General features: G+C 43.1%; 1 protein-coding gene across 1 annotated transcript; it reads left to right on the top strand.

The window, feature by feature from the left end:
- The first annotated feature begins 8,776 nt into the window (after positions 1-8,776).
- Positions 8,777-16,392, top strand: LOC136676570 (fructose-1,6-bisphosphatase 1-like). The gene is made up of 7 exons (XM_066653669.1): positions 8,777-9,078; positions 11,009-11,171; positions 11,264-11,356; positions 12,370-12,510; positions 13,280-13,417; positions 13,828-13,947; positions 15,851-16,392. The coding sequence occupies exons 1-7, from the start codon at positions 8,909-8,911 to the stop codon at positions 16,037-16,039; spliced, it is 1,014 nt and encodes a 337-aa protein (XP_066509766.1). The 5' UTR covers positions 8,777-8,908; the 3' UTR covers positions 16,040-16,392.
- The last annotated feature ends 906 nt before the right edge of the window (positions 16,393-17,298 follow it).

The following is a 17,298-nucleotide window of genomic DNA, read 5'->3' as shown; positions in this document are numbered from 1 at the left end:
GTTAGGCTTGCGTTGGGCCAGGTGCAAGGCAGGAACACACAGCAGATTGGGCCCATTCACACATTCATTCAGTCACTTACTAACACCTGTGGACAATTTCAAACAGCCAATCAACCTATCAACATGTGGTTTTGGATTGTGAAGGGAAACCTATGCAGACAACACAAAACCAAACTCCTCACAGCGATAGTGATCCACACCAAGGATTGAACTCAATACCCCATTTAGGTGTAAATATGTTTACTTAAAGGAGTATGTGAGTGACATTTCAAACTTGATGTATTTTAACTTTGTTAAGGTGTAAACCAAGTTATTAACTATGAAATGGGGTGGCATAATGGTGCTCTAGTTAGTGTCACTACCACACAGCTCCAAGGTCCTGGGGTTGTGGGTTCAAGCCCCACCTCAGTTCACTGCCTGTAAGGAGTTTGGGGTGTTCTCCCCGTGCCCGAGTGGGTTTCCTCCCACAGTCCAAGAACAGACGTTGCTAGGTGGATTGGTTACTCATTGTGTCTGTAGGTGTGAGTGTGTGTTGCCCTGTGAAGGACTAGGGCCCCCTCCAGGGTGTGTCTCTGCCTTGCACCCAGTGATTCCGGGTAGTCTCTGGACCCACCGCGACCCTGAACTGGATAAGCAGTTAAGATAATGAAAGAATGAATGAATGAATGAGTACAATGATAACTCAATTAGAAGTAAGAGCATAAACATAGCACCAGAATAAATTTCCAAGAGTTACATTTTGGGATTCAGAAACCCAGATACAGATAGTTTTGCTATTGGAAATGTATCAATTGTAAAATTGTGCACTATTTAATGGTAAAACATATACTTTTGAGACTTTTATGGCGTATTATCCAGGGAGTGAAGAGTCATTCGAGATCCAGCTACAGGGAGTTCACTGCCTGAATTTTCAGATATAATTTCTTTAAATTAGATTTAACTACCCCATTTTTTTAACAGTACATTTTTAAATTATATTCTCTCAACATCTGAAAGACCTTGTAACTGTTAATGTCACTTATTACAGAGTATTATTAATTTTAGAACGTGAAAGTTAAAACAGACCTAGGTATACATCGACAATTCATTTAATGAATGGAATAACATGTAAGGAACTGAATCCATTTGTTTAAAAATTCATGTGGCTAATAATAAAGCTGAATACAGTGACATTGAAATGGCCTTTTAGGCCTGCAGCTCTCGCTTACAAGACGTTACAGCTAGTTAAACATTAACTTTGCTAAAGTCTGTGTCACCTTAATGTTATCCTACAACTTAACTCAGTGGTTCTATACGTTTTATGATTGTTTCCATCACTAGAGGTTTAATCATATTGAAATTCTAGGTTTGCAGTGAGCTAAGTAGCACTGTTACTGCTATAAAACTTAGCATTGTATCACTTCTGTTACTGTGTGATGCAGTTTTATTTCAGGCTTGAGTTAGCCAGTTAAATTGAGAAATTTTGCTTTGTGGATTACCACGCTAGTTCTAATGTTGTTTCTTTTAATGTGTGTTGTGTGTGTATGCTTTCACACACTGGATTAATGAGGCTTATCATAAGTGCAGTAGACTTCAAGGTGAACTATTATAATCCTCAAGGTTAAGAACTCACATTTTGTGAACAGAGTAAGAGCACAGCGTGTTTGCTTTGATTGTGGTTTTTCTTTATGACACGACTCAAAATTGATTAAATATTTGATCAAGATTGGCTTGTATGCTGTCATTAAACTATGGCAGATTATATGAAAATGTGGTGTTTTTCTAACACTTTCCAAGTCTGATACTGACGACACAGCAATATTCCATACTTGAGACTTCTGTTATATACGCTGTTTTATTACAGCTACAGGGAACAACTACAGGGAACATTTAATAAAGACTACCCTCTACCGGCTGGTGGTGGTACTGCAGGTAGTAATTACATGTTGTAGAGTAAATGTACATACATGTACATATTAAAAAATGAACCAAATAAGTTGTTTCTTTATTTATTTATTTCAGAACAGATTTAGGTGGAGTTACTGTCACCCATTAACCCCTTATTGCTTCATTTACCCCCTCACTACTTTATTTAGCTCCTCATGTATCTTGCCAGTCCATCTGTTCCCTGAGTCTTCCTTATGTCCTGCGCTTTCTCAACCACTTCTGGAAAAATAAAAGCACAGCTATTTACAAACTGACCAATACACAGAAGACAGTATAGTATCATTTATAAGAAACATGGTTTATTTAAAGACCAGCAAGATTGTGAGCCTTATTTTCCTCAGTTTAAAGCAAAGTCCGGCTTTGGTAAACCACCTTAAATTACACTTCACCATCCTTCTAGTTTTAATCTTAGTGACCTGCACTGTCAGTAAATCCAAAATCTCACGTACCCTTAGGTTGAAACTGAATCTGAGGATCCTGACAGGACAGCGGAACCTGGTCTCTGTGGGCTGGGGGCGCTTGTTTTGAGCATCTACCGCTGGCTCACGAAGCCAAGTGACTGGAAGCTCCTCAAGTGTGGTGGACCCGTCTGGAGCACCCCAAATCGGCTGAGTGGCAGGTGGGACGTTGAAGACGGTCCTCAGGGTTGAGTCAGCAATGACATCCGAAAACAGCCCGTTTTGGTTTTCTGCCATTCTTTGCAGGTTTCCCATATCTCCAGCTGCCTCAGGTGTGTCATGGCGCAGAAAGGGAAAGGTCTGCAGCAGCTGTTTAACTCCAGAGAGCGACACAGTTCTTCTGGGAGAAGAGGTGGAGGAGGAGCCACTCTCTTGTGGATGAAGAGGGGATACAGTGGGCATGCTGTTAGTGGGAGATGTGTTTTCCAGATGGATGCTGCCTTCTCGCTCTTGTAATGAAGAATGAGTAGAGGAAGCAGGAGCTACTCGATTGATGCAGATATGAGAAACCCTTCGGTAGATCCTCCTCATCCTCTGTTTGACAGACGCAGACATGCCACTGAGAACTGGGAAGCTCCTGGAGCAGTCCACCACTCTCTCTGTTGTTTGGGCACATTCCGAGCCGTAGCTGGGCTCTGGGTTTGATGCTGCCTCCACTGAGTTGTCACTCTCTTTAACCTCCTGCTCCTAATCCACTCTTCCTTCTGCCTCCGCTATGACTTCTTTTGCAGTGTCCTCACCCACACTGGACCCTGGGCTAAGAGGACCAGCACAAAGTGCCTTTCTCTGCTTTCTCTCTTTGTCAATCTCTGTCATGACCTCGTTTGTAACGGTCAAAGCAAGGTGTTCATTAAACTTCCTTTTGAAGACTTTTGAAGGTTCTGATTCAGACATGTTTTCCTGAGGTAGCCTGCTCAATGCTAACAGTGCTCTAAGCCGAATCTGTAGCTGCAGGAAGTCTCTGTGACGTTGATAAACACTGTCCACCGTCACCTGGCCTGCTGTATTCCTACAAGTATACAATGATGCTTATTTAATTCTGAACGATAAAGTACTCTTACCTACAATAACATACCTAGAAATAAATTAACTCAGACTATTCTAACCCAGCCCTCTCCAGCGTGTGTTCCTGCCTTGTGCCCAGTGATTTCTGGGTAGGCTCCGGACTCGCCGCAACCCTGAATTGGATAAGCGGTTACAATAAATGAATGAACTCTAACTCATGTCCCCTTCCACCTTAAATTTCTTGCTAAATGATCAAGGGATGGATGGCCCATAAGCTCCTCCATGTACACACAGTCCTGCAGGACCGAAGGAGAGGAAGGGAACCGTGCGCATTCTCTCCCTGGTGTGTGTGAGAGATCCCACTGTGACATCATCCAATCATTCCGTAATGCATTTCTAAGGTGGGACTTTTTTTTTGTTTTTGTTCGAGCGAGAGAGAGAGAGAGAGAGAGAGAGAGAGAGAGAGAGAGAGAGAGAGAGAGAGAGAGAGAGAGAGAGAGAGAGAGAGAGAGAGAGACGCAGCAGGTAGTGTCGCAGTCACACAGCTCCTGGACCTGGAGGTTGTGGGTTCGATTCCTGCTCCGGGTGACTGTCTGTGAGGAGTTTGGTGTGTTCTCCCCGTGTCCGTGTGGGTTTCCTCCAAAAAGTGACGCTCAAAAGTGAGTGAATGTTGCCCTGTGAAGGACTGGCTCCCCCTACAGGGTGTGTTACTGCCTTGCGCCCAATGAGTCCGTGTAGGCTCCGGACCCACCACGACCCTGAACTGGATAAGTGTTACTGTCTACATAAGCACTTCCTTTTCTGCCCATGTCCTTGTTAGGGGAGAGCAGACAAGGCAGAGGCTGGGGTTGGGGCTTGCACACTCCTAATCAGACTGGCTGTTATAAATTAATTATTTCCCATTTCACAATAAATTATTGTCCAAAACATTTGGTTAATATTTTAGAGCTGTCTCTAAAATATATTTCTGTATATATACACACACACACAAAGACATACAGTTTTGTGCATATATGGATAGGCCTACATGTACATGTATATACTGAACGGCATAAAACAGGACACCTTTAAATATCCCCTAAAATCAGTAAAATATTGGAAATGTAACTTCTCATTTAAAAACTCACCTTTCTGTATCCTCATCCACTGCAGGGCTGAGGTCTATCTTCTTGTTCAACATACTGTACGTTTGTTTAATCTGCTGCTGGAGAGAGGTCACGTCTACACTCAAGCGTGTTCTGCATCCAAATGAAGCAATAATGACACTCGCGCGTGGTCTGTGTCATAATAAACGTCATAAATAAAGTTCTGGAAAGTTCCGATGTCGCTACCGATTTGCGCGACTGCGCCAATTTGGACGGCGCATGCGCAGACTTTCACGCATGTAGTTTATCAGCTTAAGTTTTATAACTGCATAGAGACTATTTACCAAAGCAAAGAGAAGCTTTATATTCACACATGAGTAACTTTAAACACACACAAACATGACACAAATTGTCCTTTACGGTTTTGAACCACAGGAGTACCTGCAAAATATGTTTATTTACGACTTACGATACCCGTGTTGAGGTAGTCTTCTGTTTAGTGAATGGCAAGACGAGGCTTACCGCGACCCTGAACTGGATAAGCGGTTTCAGACAATTAATGAAAACGAGGCTTAATCAATTGGGGAAGGGGGCGGCACGGTGGCGCAGCAGGTAGTGTCACACAGCTCCAGGGACCTGGAGGTTGTGGGTTCGATTCCCGCTCTGGCTGACTGTCTGTGGGGAGTTGGTGTGTTCTTCCCTCCCCCCACCCGCGTGGGTTTCCTTCCTCAGTCTGTGTTGCCCTGTGAAGGACTGGTGCCCCCTCCAGGGTGTATTCCCGCCTTGCGCCCAATGATTCCAGGTAGGCTCTGGACCCACCGCGGCCCTGAATTGGATAAGGGTTACAGATAATGAATGAATGAATCAATGGGGCTTTCCCGCCCAAATGTTCGCCAAACGTTTCATTACCCGAAGTCTCATAGTGACTCGTACTCAGTAGTGACACCTCCTGTGCAAAGGGAGTATCCTGGAATGTATAAAATAGTGTTTTGCCACTCCGTATCTAATTAATATTAATATGGAATAAGGCATATGTTAAATTCCTTTCTTCTTATTCATATTAATGTCATATAATGTTATATTAATCTTCAGTTATTTATTATTTCCATGATGTTTATCAGTCTACATTTGCAATTGTTATATTACATAAAGCACATGGCTTTAGAATTCTGTCTTAAATAAGAAGGTAGTTAAGGTTTCTGTTTGTAAAAATTTCATTTCAGCACTGGGGATAAAATAAAAATAATATTGGGGACGGAGGGAGTGAAGTAACAGCACTGTCGTCCTCCCTCAATTCAGGGCTGAGGGGCCCTTGAGCAAGGTATGGAACCCACAGCTGCACCCCGGGTGCCGGAGATGGCTGCCTGCTGCTCCGGCTGTGTGCTCACAGCCCCTAGTGCAATAGTGTGTGTGAGTTGACTGCCAGAAATGGGTTAAATGCATAAGACATTTCATTGTATATTGTATAATGACAAAGAATTGCATATTTCACCTTTCATTTCATAACAAGTATTTTTGAGTCGTGAGTTTATTTTAGTCAGGAGACCGAAAATGGGTCATTGGATGCAGCAGACAGCTCTAACCAAATTTTTTGGACAAGAATTTATTGCAAAATTTATTGGGAAATAATTGATTTATAACAGGCAGTCTGGATAGGAGTGTACAAGCCTCAGCCCCAGCCGCTGCCCTGTCTGCTCTCCCCCAACAAGGACATGGGCAGAAAAGGAAGCTCTGTGAGCTCTGTGCCCCTAGAGACCACACTTATGTAGACAGACACGGGGAGAACACACCACACTCCTCACAGACAGTCACCCGGAGGAAACCCACACAGACACAGGGAGAACACACCACACTCCTCACAGACAGTCACCCGGACGAAACCCACGCAGACACAGGGAGAACACACCACACTCCTCACAGACAGTCACCCGGAGGAAACCCACACAGACACAGGGAGAACACACCACACTCCTCACAGATAGTCATCCGGAGCCAGGTACTCTGCTTTCCTCCCACAGTCCAAAAACACACGTTGGTAGGTGGATTGGCGACTCAAAAGTGTCCGTAGGTGTGTGTGTGTGAGTGAATGTGTGAGTGTCTGTGTTGCCCTGTGAAGGACTGACGCCCCCTCCAGGGTGTATTCCTGCTTTGCGCCCAATGATTCCAGGTAGGCTCTGGACACACCGCGACCCTGAACTGGATAAGGGTTACAGATAATGATTGAATGAATGTTTGGGACTGGGTAACAAACACTAAATCTCCTAAATAATGCAGTTGTTTTCATCAAAATACAGCACCAAAGGTTTTCTCAACCTGCTCACACCACATACAGGTCTTATTTCAAATCTAACATTTTTCATAGGTACAGTATGCTCGCACTGATACCATTTTCTGCTGTGGTCAAGACGTGGCTGTGTTATTCACCTGAAAGGGAGGGTGGCATTCCCGGAAACAAAAATGAATTTCCTGCTTACCTCAGACATAGTTGATCAGTCAAGACATGTTTAATATTCTCTAAGCATTAGTTTCCTAAGGCTTTCTCATTACATATATATTCAGATATATTCAGTAGTCAGTAAAGAATATACGTAATGAATGTTTTAGAGTTATTCTGTAAATGTAATTGAGTGTTACTTTAATGTTGGGGAATATAACAAAAAATGATTTAACTGAACTAAATTGTGTTTTGTGTTTTATTTATTTATTTATTGGGGGGAGGGGGGTATTCTTAAGTGGCATGTTGTTTTATGACTTAAATCAATATAGAATCACCTTGAATTGAAGCCAGAAACCAATACTGCATTTAGCTTGTGATTGACAAGTTAATTTTGTGTCTGCTTTGGTTGCTTATTTATTCAGTGTTCAATTTGAATTCAGTTCTAGACAATGAGCAGTTTCAATGCTGAATCAGTATCAGAAATCAATGCTGTTCCTGTGATTTTCCATCCATCCATCCATTATCTGTAACCGCTTATCCAGTTCAGGGTCGCGGTGGGTCCAGAGCCTACCCGGAATCACTGGGCGCAAGGCAGGAATACACCCTGGAGTGGGCGCCAGAACTTCACAGGGCAACACAGACACACTCACACATTCACACCTACAGACACTTTTGAGTCGCCAATCCACCTACCAACATGTGTTTTTTCGGACTGTGGGAGGAAACCGGAGCACCCGGAGGAAACCCACACAGACACAGGGAGAACACACCACACTCCTCACAGACAGTCACCCGAAGGAAACACACACAGACACAGGAAGATCACACCAACTCCTCACAGTCACCCGGAGAAAACCCACGCAGACACAGGGAGAACACACCACACTCCTCACAGATTGTGACCCGGAGCAGGAATCGAACCCACAACCTCCAGGTCCCTGAAGCTGACCCCAGTGATTTTCACTGATGTTAATTCCACATTGAATCAATGTTATTTTGCTACGTGTGTGTGACAGTATAGGCCCAGATAAATATACCCCTCTGGCTAACGCTAGGCATTGGGCCCAGGGTCATATGGGGCTTTAGAGAATCCTTTATTGCTTCATGCTTATTGTGTATGCAAATTTAAAATCTGTGTCCACAATAAGTAGCTGAATTCACCAAGTACAGGGGAATGTCTACAAGCATTTGGACCAACGCTGTTAGGGGGTTTTCGAGGGCCCAAACATGCACCTGAAAAGTCATAATGTGTTCGTAAACCCTGAGGCTGTGCGCGTAGCAAACTGACACAAGTCAGCTCCCTCATTTCAGGCATGAGAGCACCCTTTATTCCCTGGACTTGTTTTTGTCAGAGCAGCAGTGCGGTTTCCTTTCTTCTACAAACACACTCCTTTCAGTCTGTGTTTTAAAACCACAGCCGAGAACCAATGTGTTAGTGTAGCTCTCTGTGAACGTTTTATTAAACGACAACGTTGCAATAACACCGCGTAAGTGTCGGGTTTCTGAACGTTACCGTTTTACTATTGGTTCAGTGCTACACACTCATGGTTGCCAGGTCCGCAGTTTTTCCGCTTAAACGTTTTATCGTCCAGATGCTCCCACAGAACTTTTTTATTACATTTTTTATTTATTTATTACTACTTTTTGTTAATAATTGGTTTATGGTTAGAGCAATTTAAATTTTAATCTCAAAATACCTTGTGAATTTCCAAAGATGCAACAAAGTAGATTTCGCTACTTCGTACTCGTTTTTTGTTTTTCTGTATGTTTCAGTATTGTCATGTACTTGGATGGGAGCTAGCTTCAGCTTGGGCGGAGTGTGTAGGTTATGACCTGAGTATAGTCTGCCGAATTTATGTGGATCTGGCAACCTAGTCCACACCCCCCTCTCTCAGGATTTCCGTGTTGTTGTGACAGTACTGAATGAAAGTCTGTTTTTCAGTGGATTTGTTGTATTTTGTTCTCTGAGGTTCCTCAGCTCAGCAGCTCTCTGCAAAATGTCGGACCAGGGCCCTTTCGACACTAACGTGGTGACTTTGACCAGGTTTCTGTTGGAGGAGGGAAGGAAGGCGAAAGGCACGGGAGAACTGACCACACTTCTGAATGCTCTGTGCACAGCTATTAAAGCCATCTCCAGCGCTGTGAGAAAGGCAGGCATCGCCAACCTGTGAGTACTCACTTATGCACTACACCGGACTCAGGAACACTTCTGTGTGCAAATCACTTTAAAGAGACTAGTGACTTTTGATCAAAATATACTGATATTACAAAACGACCTTCAAACCACATGGGATACAACTGCACTATACTACAGTGTCATAACTGAGTAGATAAACAGGAGTTCTTCTGTGGGATAAATGTGGGCATCCCTGTAACACTCATTGGGGCCCACAATGTTCCACCCATGTGGACCCTACTGTGCTGCAACTTTTCCCCAAACGTCTACAGTATTTTGCACAATCACAACATCTCCCAGTAAACAAGGAACGTCCCTGGACATTCAAAATAGGTCTAAAAGTAGTCTGTCTGTCAATGACATATTTTAAATGTCAATGGACATCCAAAATCCATCTTAATAAGTTAGTTAAGTGGTGACCAATCGATAACGTCAGTGGACGTCCAAAACGCGTTTTATACAAGTAATTTATTTCGGGACCAATTAATAACATCATTGGACGTCCAAAATACGTCTAATAGTCGTCTTTTCAATGTCTGTGTTTGGACGTCTTTTCAACTTTCATTTTCAACCTTAAGAGAACGTTGATTAGACGGCAGTCATTACGTTATTTCAACGTTAAATCAACGGCTAATTGTTTACTGGGTCTCTTTCTAAAACTGTAGCACAATAACCTTAGCAAAAGTCTGGGGACACCACCACTTGGGTTCTTTGAAACATATCACAGAAAGCATCAGAAAGAGGCTGTTTTAGAATAAATCATGAGGGGAAACCTGTAACGCTTGCTTACAGAAACAGCTATTATCTCCTGCTTTGGGAAACCTAAGACTTTGCAGCTATCAGATTCCTGTTCACCAAAAACATTCTTTCACTTGTCTTTTGGTATGAAGAGCAGGTTTTGTCTAAATGGTGACTTCTTACACAAACCTCTGCAAAGTTTGCAATTACAGACAGTCCTTTTACAGACAGGCTTTAAACAGCTCACTGTTGATGAACGTTGAGGTCAAAGCAAGGGGACAAGGATGAAATGTAGGATTAGAATTATTTACCCAAAGCAGTACTTCTGAAAAAAAGGAGGGATCTAAAATGGTTTATACATTTTATGTTTTGTTTAATATTAATACAATTTCCTGTAGCAAATCCCAAAAGTACAATTTGTCATTAGCACAATGACTATTCATTTTCAGAAAGGCTCTTATACAAAGATCCCCTTTAATGATGATTAATGACCAGAGTGTTGACCTCTCCCTGCTGAAAGATGCAACATCATGCTTACTTGTGAATTCAGACCTTTGCTGTTCAGACTGAGAAACACCAGGAATGTCTGTAATAAATGAGTGGATGTACATTTCGTGAATTATTTCGAGGCTTCACAGTAAGAACGAACATTTGAAATAGAAATTAGGTTGTATATTGTGACGTGCGGGGCGGCACGGTGGTGCAGCAGGTAGTGTCACAGTCACACAGCTCCAGGGGCCTGGAGGTTGTGGGTTGGATTCCTGCTCCGGGTGACTGTCTGTGAGGAGTTGGTGTGTTCTCCCTGTGTCCGCGTGGGTTTCCTCCGGGTACTCCAGTTTCCTCCCACAGTCCAAAAACACACGTTGGTAGGTGGATTGGCGACTCCAAAGTGTCCGAAGGTGTGTGTGTGTGAGTGATTGTGTGTGTGTTGCCCTGTGAAGGACTGGCGCCCCCTCCAGGGTGTATTCCCGCCTTGCGCCCAATGATTCCAGGTAGGCTCTGCAATATACTGACACCACACTTGAATCAGCAAAGTCACAAAGTAAAAGAAAGTCCTGCGTTACATAAAACAAAAACAGTTTACTTTGACTTCAGCAGTCGCAGTGATAGAAGACAGTGTTGTGATGTCAATTAGCAAACAGTGTATTGTGTAGCTGTGTCTAATACAAGTCTTCTCTTATAGCTATGGCATTTCTGGGAGTACGAACGTGACGGGGGACCAGGTGAAGAAGCTGGACGTCCTTTCCAATGACCTGGTCATTAACATGCTCAAATCTTCCTTCACGTCCTGCGTGCTGGTCACAGAAGAGAATGACAGTGCCATCATTGTGGAGCCGGAAAGGAGGGTAAAATATCACAGGAATAGTTCTTGAAAGCTAGTTGTTTACAGGTGAGAGTTTTGATCGTACTGAAAAGCGTTTTTCTGTTTTGATCGAAGGGTAAATATGTGGTCTGTTTCGACCCTCTTGATGGATCCTCCAACATTGATTGCCTGGTTTCCATTGGGAGCATCTTTGCCATCTTTAGAAAGGTATGTGCTAAATAAAGGTGGGAATATTTTACAAAACAGGATTTCTGAGGGGCGGCACGTTGGCGCAGCCGGTAGTGTCGCAGTCACACAGCTCCAGGGATCTGGGGGTTGTGGGTTCGTTTCCTGCTCCAGGTGACTGTCTGTGAGGAGTGTGGTGTGTTCTCCATGTGTCCTTGTGGGTTTCCTCCGGGTGATTGTCTGTGAGGAGTGTGGTGTGTTCTCCCTGTGTCCGCATGGGTTGCCTCCAGGTAACTATCTGTGAGGAGTTGGTGTGTTCTCCCCGTGTCTGTGTGGGTTTCCTCCGGGTGACTGTCTGTGAGGAGTGTGGTGTGTTCTCCCTGTGTTGGTTTGGTTTTCTCCGGGTGCTCCGGTTTCCTCCCACAGTCCAAAAACACAACTTGTGTGTGTCTGTGTTGTGGCGTCCCCTCCAGGGTGTATCCCTGCCTTGCACCCAGGTAGGCTCTGGACCCACCGTGACCCTGAACTGGATAAGGGTTACAGATAATGAATGAATGAATGAAAGGATTTCTGAGTCAGCCAGACAACTTTTTTTAACCACAGTTATGGCTTGTCCAATAGGAATGTCCCTCAGCAATTTTTCCATTTTACTGAAGTGGGAAATACCCCCACTCCCCATTTCAGTTGTGTTAAATAATGTGCCACTAAAAATTTTCATTTTTACTGTAAATCATTTCACTAATAAAAAACAATAAATGATGTTTTACTAAAAGCCTCAGTCATGACAAGGAACATTTAATTCCTATTTGAATTTAAATTTGCCATAATTACATTATTCAAAGCAAAATGATTGCAGATGTTTTAATGCACTTTGGTATATATTTAATAAAAAAGACTCCCTATTTAATTTTCTTTAGTGGCTGAGTTTTGAAAGAATATTTGCCGTTTCACCAATCTTATTAATGTAATTATTCAGAGAAGTCAACATATCTCTTAAGAAAATCCCCATGGACACAATAATAATAATACATCATACACGTGAACCTGTTCTCCAGACTACAAAGGATGAGCCGAGTGAGAAAGATGCCCTGCAGCCTGGCAGGAACATTGTGGCTGCTGGATATGCTCTGTATGGTAGTGCCACCATGGTGGTGCTCTCCACTGGCCAAGGAGTCAACTGCTTCATGCTGGATCCGGTGAGTTAACTTCAACATGCACTGCTGTTTAAGAGTGTGGAATTACTGATTATACTAATGCATTTTAATTTCATGTTAACTATAAACTCATGGGTATTTTATACATTTAATTTTACATTATGTATAAATTAAGGGGCAACACGGTGGTGCAGCAGATTAGTGTCGCAGTCACACAGCTCCAGGGACCTGGAGGTTGTGGGTTCGACTCCCACTCCGGGTGACTGTCTGTGAGGAGTGTGGTGTGTTCTCCCTGTGTCTGCGTGGGTTTCCTCCGGGTACTCCAGTTTCCTCCCACGGTCCAAAAACACACATTGGTAGGTGGATTGGCGACTCAAAAGTGTCCGTAAGTGTGAGTGTGCGAGTGAATGTGTGTGTTGCCCTGTGAAGGACTGGCGCCCCCTCCAGGGTGTATTCCCGCCTTGCGCCTAATAATTCCAGGTAGGCTCTGAACCCACTGCGACCCTGAACTGGATAAGCGCTTACAGATAATGAATGAATGAACGAATTAATTTCTACCTTTTACTTTTAAACACCTCTTTTTAAATATGAAGATTCCTGTTTTCCCTTTTGTTATTTAATTTTTTATTTTATATGTCTTCTCATATAATAATCTTAACAAATTGTCCTGAATAAACAGCTGAAATTGTGTTTGTAATGTATTTATGAACACAGTACTCAGTCTTCCTTGGGGAAGGCTTGTGAACTGTCACTTTCAAGGATGAAGAAAAAACATGGATTGACCTTGTTTGAGCCTGTTTGTTTCTTGAAGGCCATTGGGGAGTTCATTCTTGTGGAACGGGACCTGAAAATAAAGAAGCGAGGAAAGATATACAGTCTGAATGAGGGATATGCCACATACTTTGATCCGGCTGTTACAGAATACTTGCAGAGGAAAAAATTCCCGGAGGTACAGCCCTGCACTTGTGTACAATGATCGTGTAAAGTGAATAAATTAGGGCTGATGATTACCATTGGTTTACTTCGACTGTATGAATCTCTATGAACCTGCAGTCATTAGTTACTGCCTTGTTTACACTTATTATTGATGCCTTTTACTCTATTATTATACACTGTACATTTTTGTATAATATTTTTAAGCCCTTTAAAGTTTAAAATAAAAAGTTATATTTTATTTATTGATCATTTAAAACTTGTGATTAAGTCTACAGTAATCAATCAAAAAAAAAGTGGCCCAGTTCAGAATTTGGAACTACTAAATCTAGTTCATTTACAGCACAGAATATGTGCTTCTGATTAAATACAAGGCAGCCTTACATTATGGGTGTAATGAGATGGGGTTGTTTTTGTTTTTTACAGGATGGCAGCGCCCCTTATGGGGCACGTTATGTAGGCTCGATGGTAGCAGACGTGCATCGGACTCTTGTTTATGGAGGTATTTTCCTCTACCCAGCCAATGTCAAGAGTCCCAAAGGAAAGGTATGTTGGAATATGGAAGATAACAATGCTTTTGAAAAAAACTGGAATGATGAGAGAGGGGCGGCACGGTGGTGCAGCAGGTAGTGTCGCAGTCACACAGCTCCAGGGGCCTGGAGATTGTGGGTTCGATTTCCGCTCTGAGTGACTGTCTGTGAGGAGTTGGTGTGTTCTCCCTGTGTCTGTGTGGGTTTCCTCCGGGTGCTCCGGTTTCCTCCCACAGTCCAAAAACACACATTGGTAGATGGATTGGCAACTCAAAAGTGTCCGTAGGTGTGAGTGTGTGAGTGAATGTGTGTCTGTGTTGCCCTGTTAAGGACTGGCGCCCCCTCCAGGGTGTATTCCCGCCTAGCGCCCAATGATTCCAGGTAGACTCTGGACCCACCGCGACCCTGAACTGGATAAGTGGTTACAGATTATGAATGAATAATGAGAGACTAGAGAGCGGCTTAAAATCAGTTTGTCTCAGTGAAGGTGTATTTTGAATTGAAAATGCACTGTTTTGCTGTAAAAGAGATATTGAAAATTATTAATTTTACGATTGAGTAATACGTACAAGAATTAAAAATAAAATGATACTGGCTTTGTTTCTTGATTTACATAAGGCTTAACAAAGTGAAGAATGCTAGTCATGCACCTTTGCTTTTTTTTTGATGGATGGCACACCCTGTAAAGTCTACAGAATGTGGCTTTCCAACTGTGTCAACAGGACTGTATAACTAGCAGATCAGCTTCTGCTTGCACACTCACTGAAATGGTGTCAGAGTTTCAAATGTGAATGTACATTTTCAGTCTGCCTTGTACAGAAATGTCCATTTGAATTAGACATTTTGAGAGGCAACTTGCACAGGGAAATCCCTATAGGTGTAAATATTAGCTCCTGAACAGTCTTAGTGATGTTCCTTAATCCTTTATCTCAATTAAGGGCTCTCTTGTGGTATAGTATTGAAAGTACCATCAGTTTCTACTTGCCTGGGGAGCTCTGAAGCTTCACTACTTTCATCCTTGATTTATCGTATATTTATTAAGTCAGTAACAGGAGTGATATTCATTGATATGACATTTAAAAGAGAAATGTCTTTTTAGGGCCAAACTGAAGGGACCATATTCTACATTATTATACTCACTTACATTATTTGTCCCAGGCGGCATGGTGGTGCAGCAGGTTAGTGTTGCAGTCACACAGCTCCAGGGGCCTGGAGGTTGTGGGTTTGATTCCTGCTCCGGGTGACTGTCTGTGAGGAGTTGGTGTGTTCTCCTTGTGTCTGCGTGGGTTTCCTCAGGGTGACTGTCTGTGAGGAGTGTGGTGTGTTCTCCCTGTGTCCGCATGGGTTTCGTCCAGGTGCTCTGGTTTCCTCCCACAGTCCAAAAACACACGTTCGTAGGTGAATTGGCGACTCAAAAGTCTTCGTAGGTGTGAGTGAGTGTGTGAGTGAATGTGTGTGTGTTGCTCTGTGAAGGACTGGCGCCCCCTCCAGGGTGTATTCCCGCCTTGCGCCCAATGATTCCAGGTAGGCTCTGGACCCACCGCGACCCTGAACTGGATAAGGGTTACAGATAATGAATGAATGAATGATTTGTCCCTGGATAATTACAAAATACAGTTAATTGAAAAATGGGTTGTGTTTGTAGGTCAATGGTTTATCATTATGAAGTTCTGTGGAAAACTTTAAACAACTCTGGGCAAGTCACATATTTTGCGCATTGTCTAAGTGAAAATAAGTTATGTCCTCTACAGGGAACAAACCCAAATACGCTATTATCCTGCTCATTTTTGTGCAGGTTCGATTGGCTGAATTTAGCATATTGAAATAAAAATAGTGCATTGAATATAGGAAATCAGATTTGTCTCCTATAAGTGTACTGTGCAACTTTAAACATTTTTGTGTCTTTTTCTCTAAAATAGCTCAGACTCTTGTATGAGTGCAACCCCATGGCCTTCATTATGGAGCAGGCTGGAGGGATGGCCACCACAGGGACTATGAACGTGCTGGATATCCAGCCTGACAGCCTCCATCAGCGGGTCCCTGTTGTGCTGGGTTCTCCAGAGGATGTTCAGGAGTACATCTCCATCTACCAGAAACATCACAAATGAAGACACTTAAAGCCGTCATGATGGACCAGACAATAAAGACCTGCCAAAGCAATTCATAAGAGACCAAAGATCAAACTAAAGCATTAAAATATCATGTTGGAACCAAAGATCTATCCTTGAACTTAATAATACTGTTATTATTAAAACAAACGCGCAGAGAAGGAACATTCCTTGAGTAAATCCATGATTTATTAAATTGTAGCAGAGCTTAAAAAACATGCTCCATACAAGACCAAAGCAATATGAGCCAGTTTGAATCCAAACCAATTTTTAGCTAAAATCTATGCATTACCAAATGTGTGCCTTTTAAGAATCAGTTGTATATTGCAGTGGATGATGCCAATAAATGCATTTGTGCCAAAAAATGAATGTAACTTTCTTTTGATTTTGTTAAAACATTATTCGTTCGTTCGTTGGTTGTGTGTTCAGGGTCGAGGTGGGTCCAGAGCTTACCCGGAATCACTGGGCGTGATGCTGGAACACACCCTGTTTGCAGGGTGACACACACACTCACACATTCACTCAGACACAGACACTTTTTAGTCACCAATGCACCTACCAACGTGTGTTTTTGGACTGGCAGGAAAGCGGAGCACCTGGAAGAAACCCACGCAGACATATGGAGAACAGCCCACACTCCTCCCAGACAGTCACCCGGAGGAAACCCACGCAGACGCAGGGAGAACACACCACACTCCTCACAGACAGTCACCTGGAGGAAACCCACGCATACACAGGGAGAACACACCGCACTCCTCACAGATAGTCACCCGGAGGAAACCCACACAGACACAGGGAGAACACACCACACTCCTCACAGACAGTCACCCGGTGCGGGACTCGAACCCACAACTTCCAGGTCCCTGGAGCTGTGTAACTGCGACACTAACCTGCTGCACCTTGTGCCGCCCGTTTACAGATTACACTGTAATATATATATATCATTGGTGTATTTAGTTTGAGTTTGAAATTCACTTGTTACAGCAGCACACAATCTTAGGCATTGGACAAGAAGAGGGGGAAAAAAGACAATAAAAACAATGGAGAAAAAAAATGGAGGTGGCAGCTGTCCGAGTTGTAACTGAAGTCTGATGTGTAGAGTGTAAATAGGAAAGGAGAGTGAACTGTACCCTGGGGGGCCCCCGTGCTGCAGACCACCACATCAGACACGCAGTCACGTAGCCTCACGTACTGCGGTCTGTTGGTGAGGTAATCAGTGATCCATGCAGCATTATTTTCATATGAGTATGTCTTTCATC

Source organism: Hoplias malabaricus, chromosome X2, assembly GCF_029633855.1.
Source record: "Hoplias malabaricus isolate fHopMal1 chromosome X2, fHopMal1.hap1, whole genome shotgun sequence".
Classification (NCBI taxonomy): Eukaryota; Metazoa; Chordata; class Actinopteri; order Characiformes; family Erythrinidae; genus Hoplias; species Hoplias malabaricus.
This window is presented reverse-complemented; position numbering and strand designations above follow the sequence as displayed.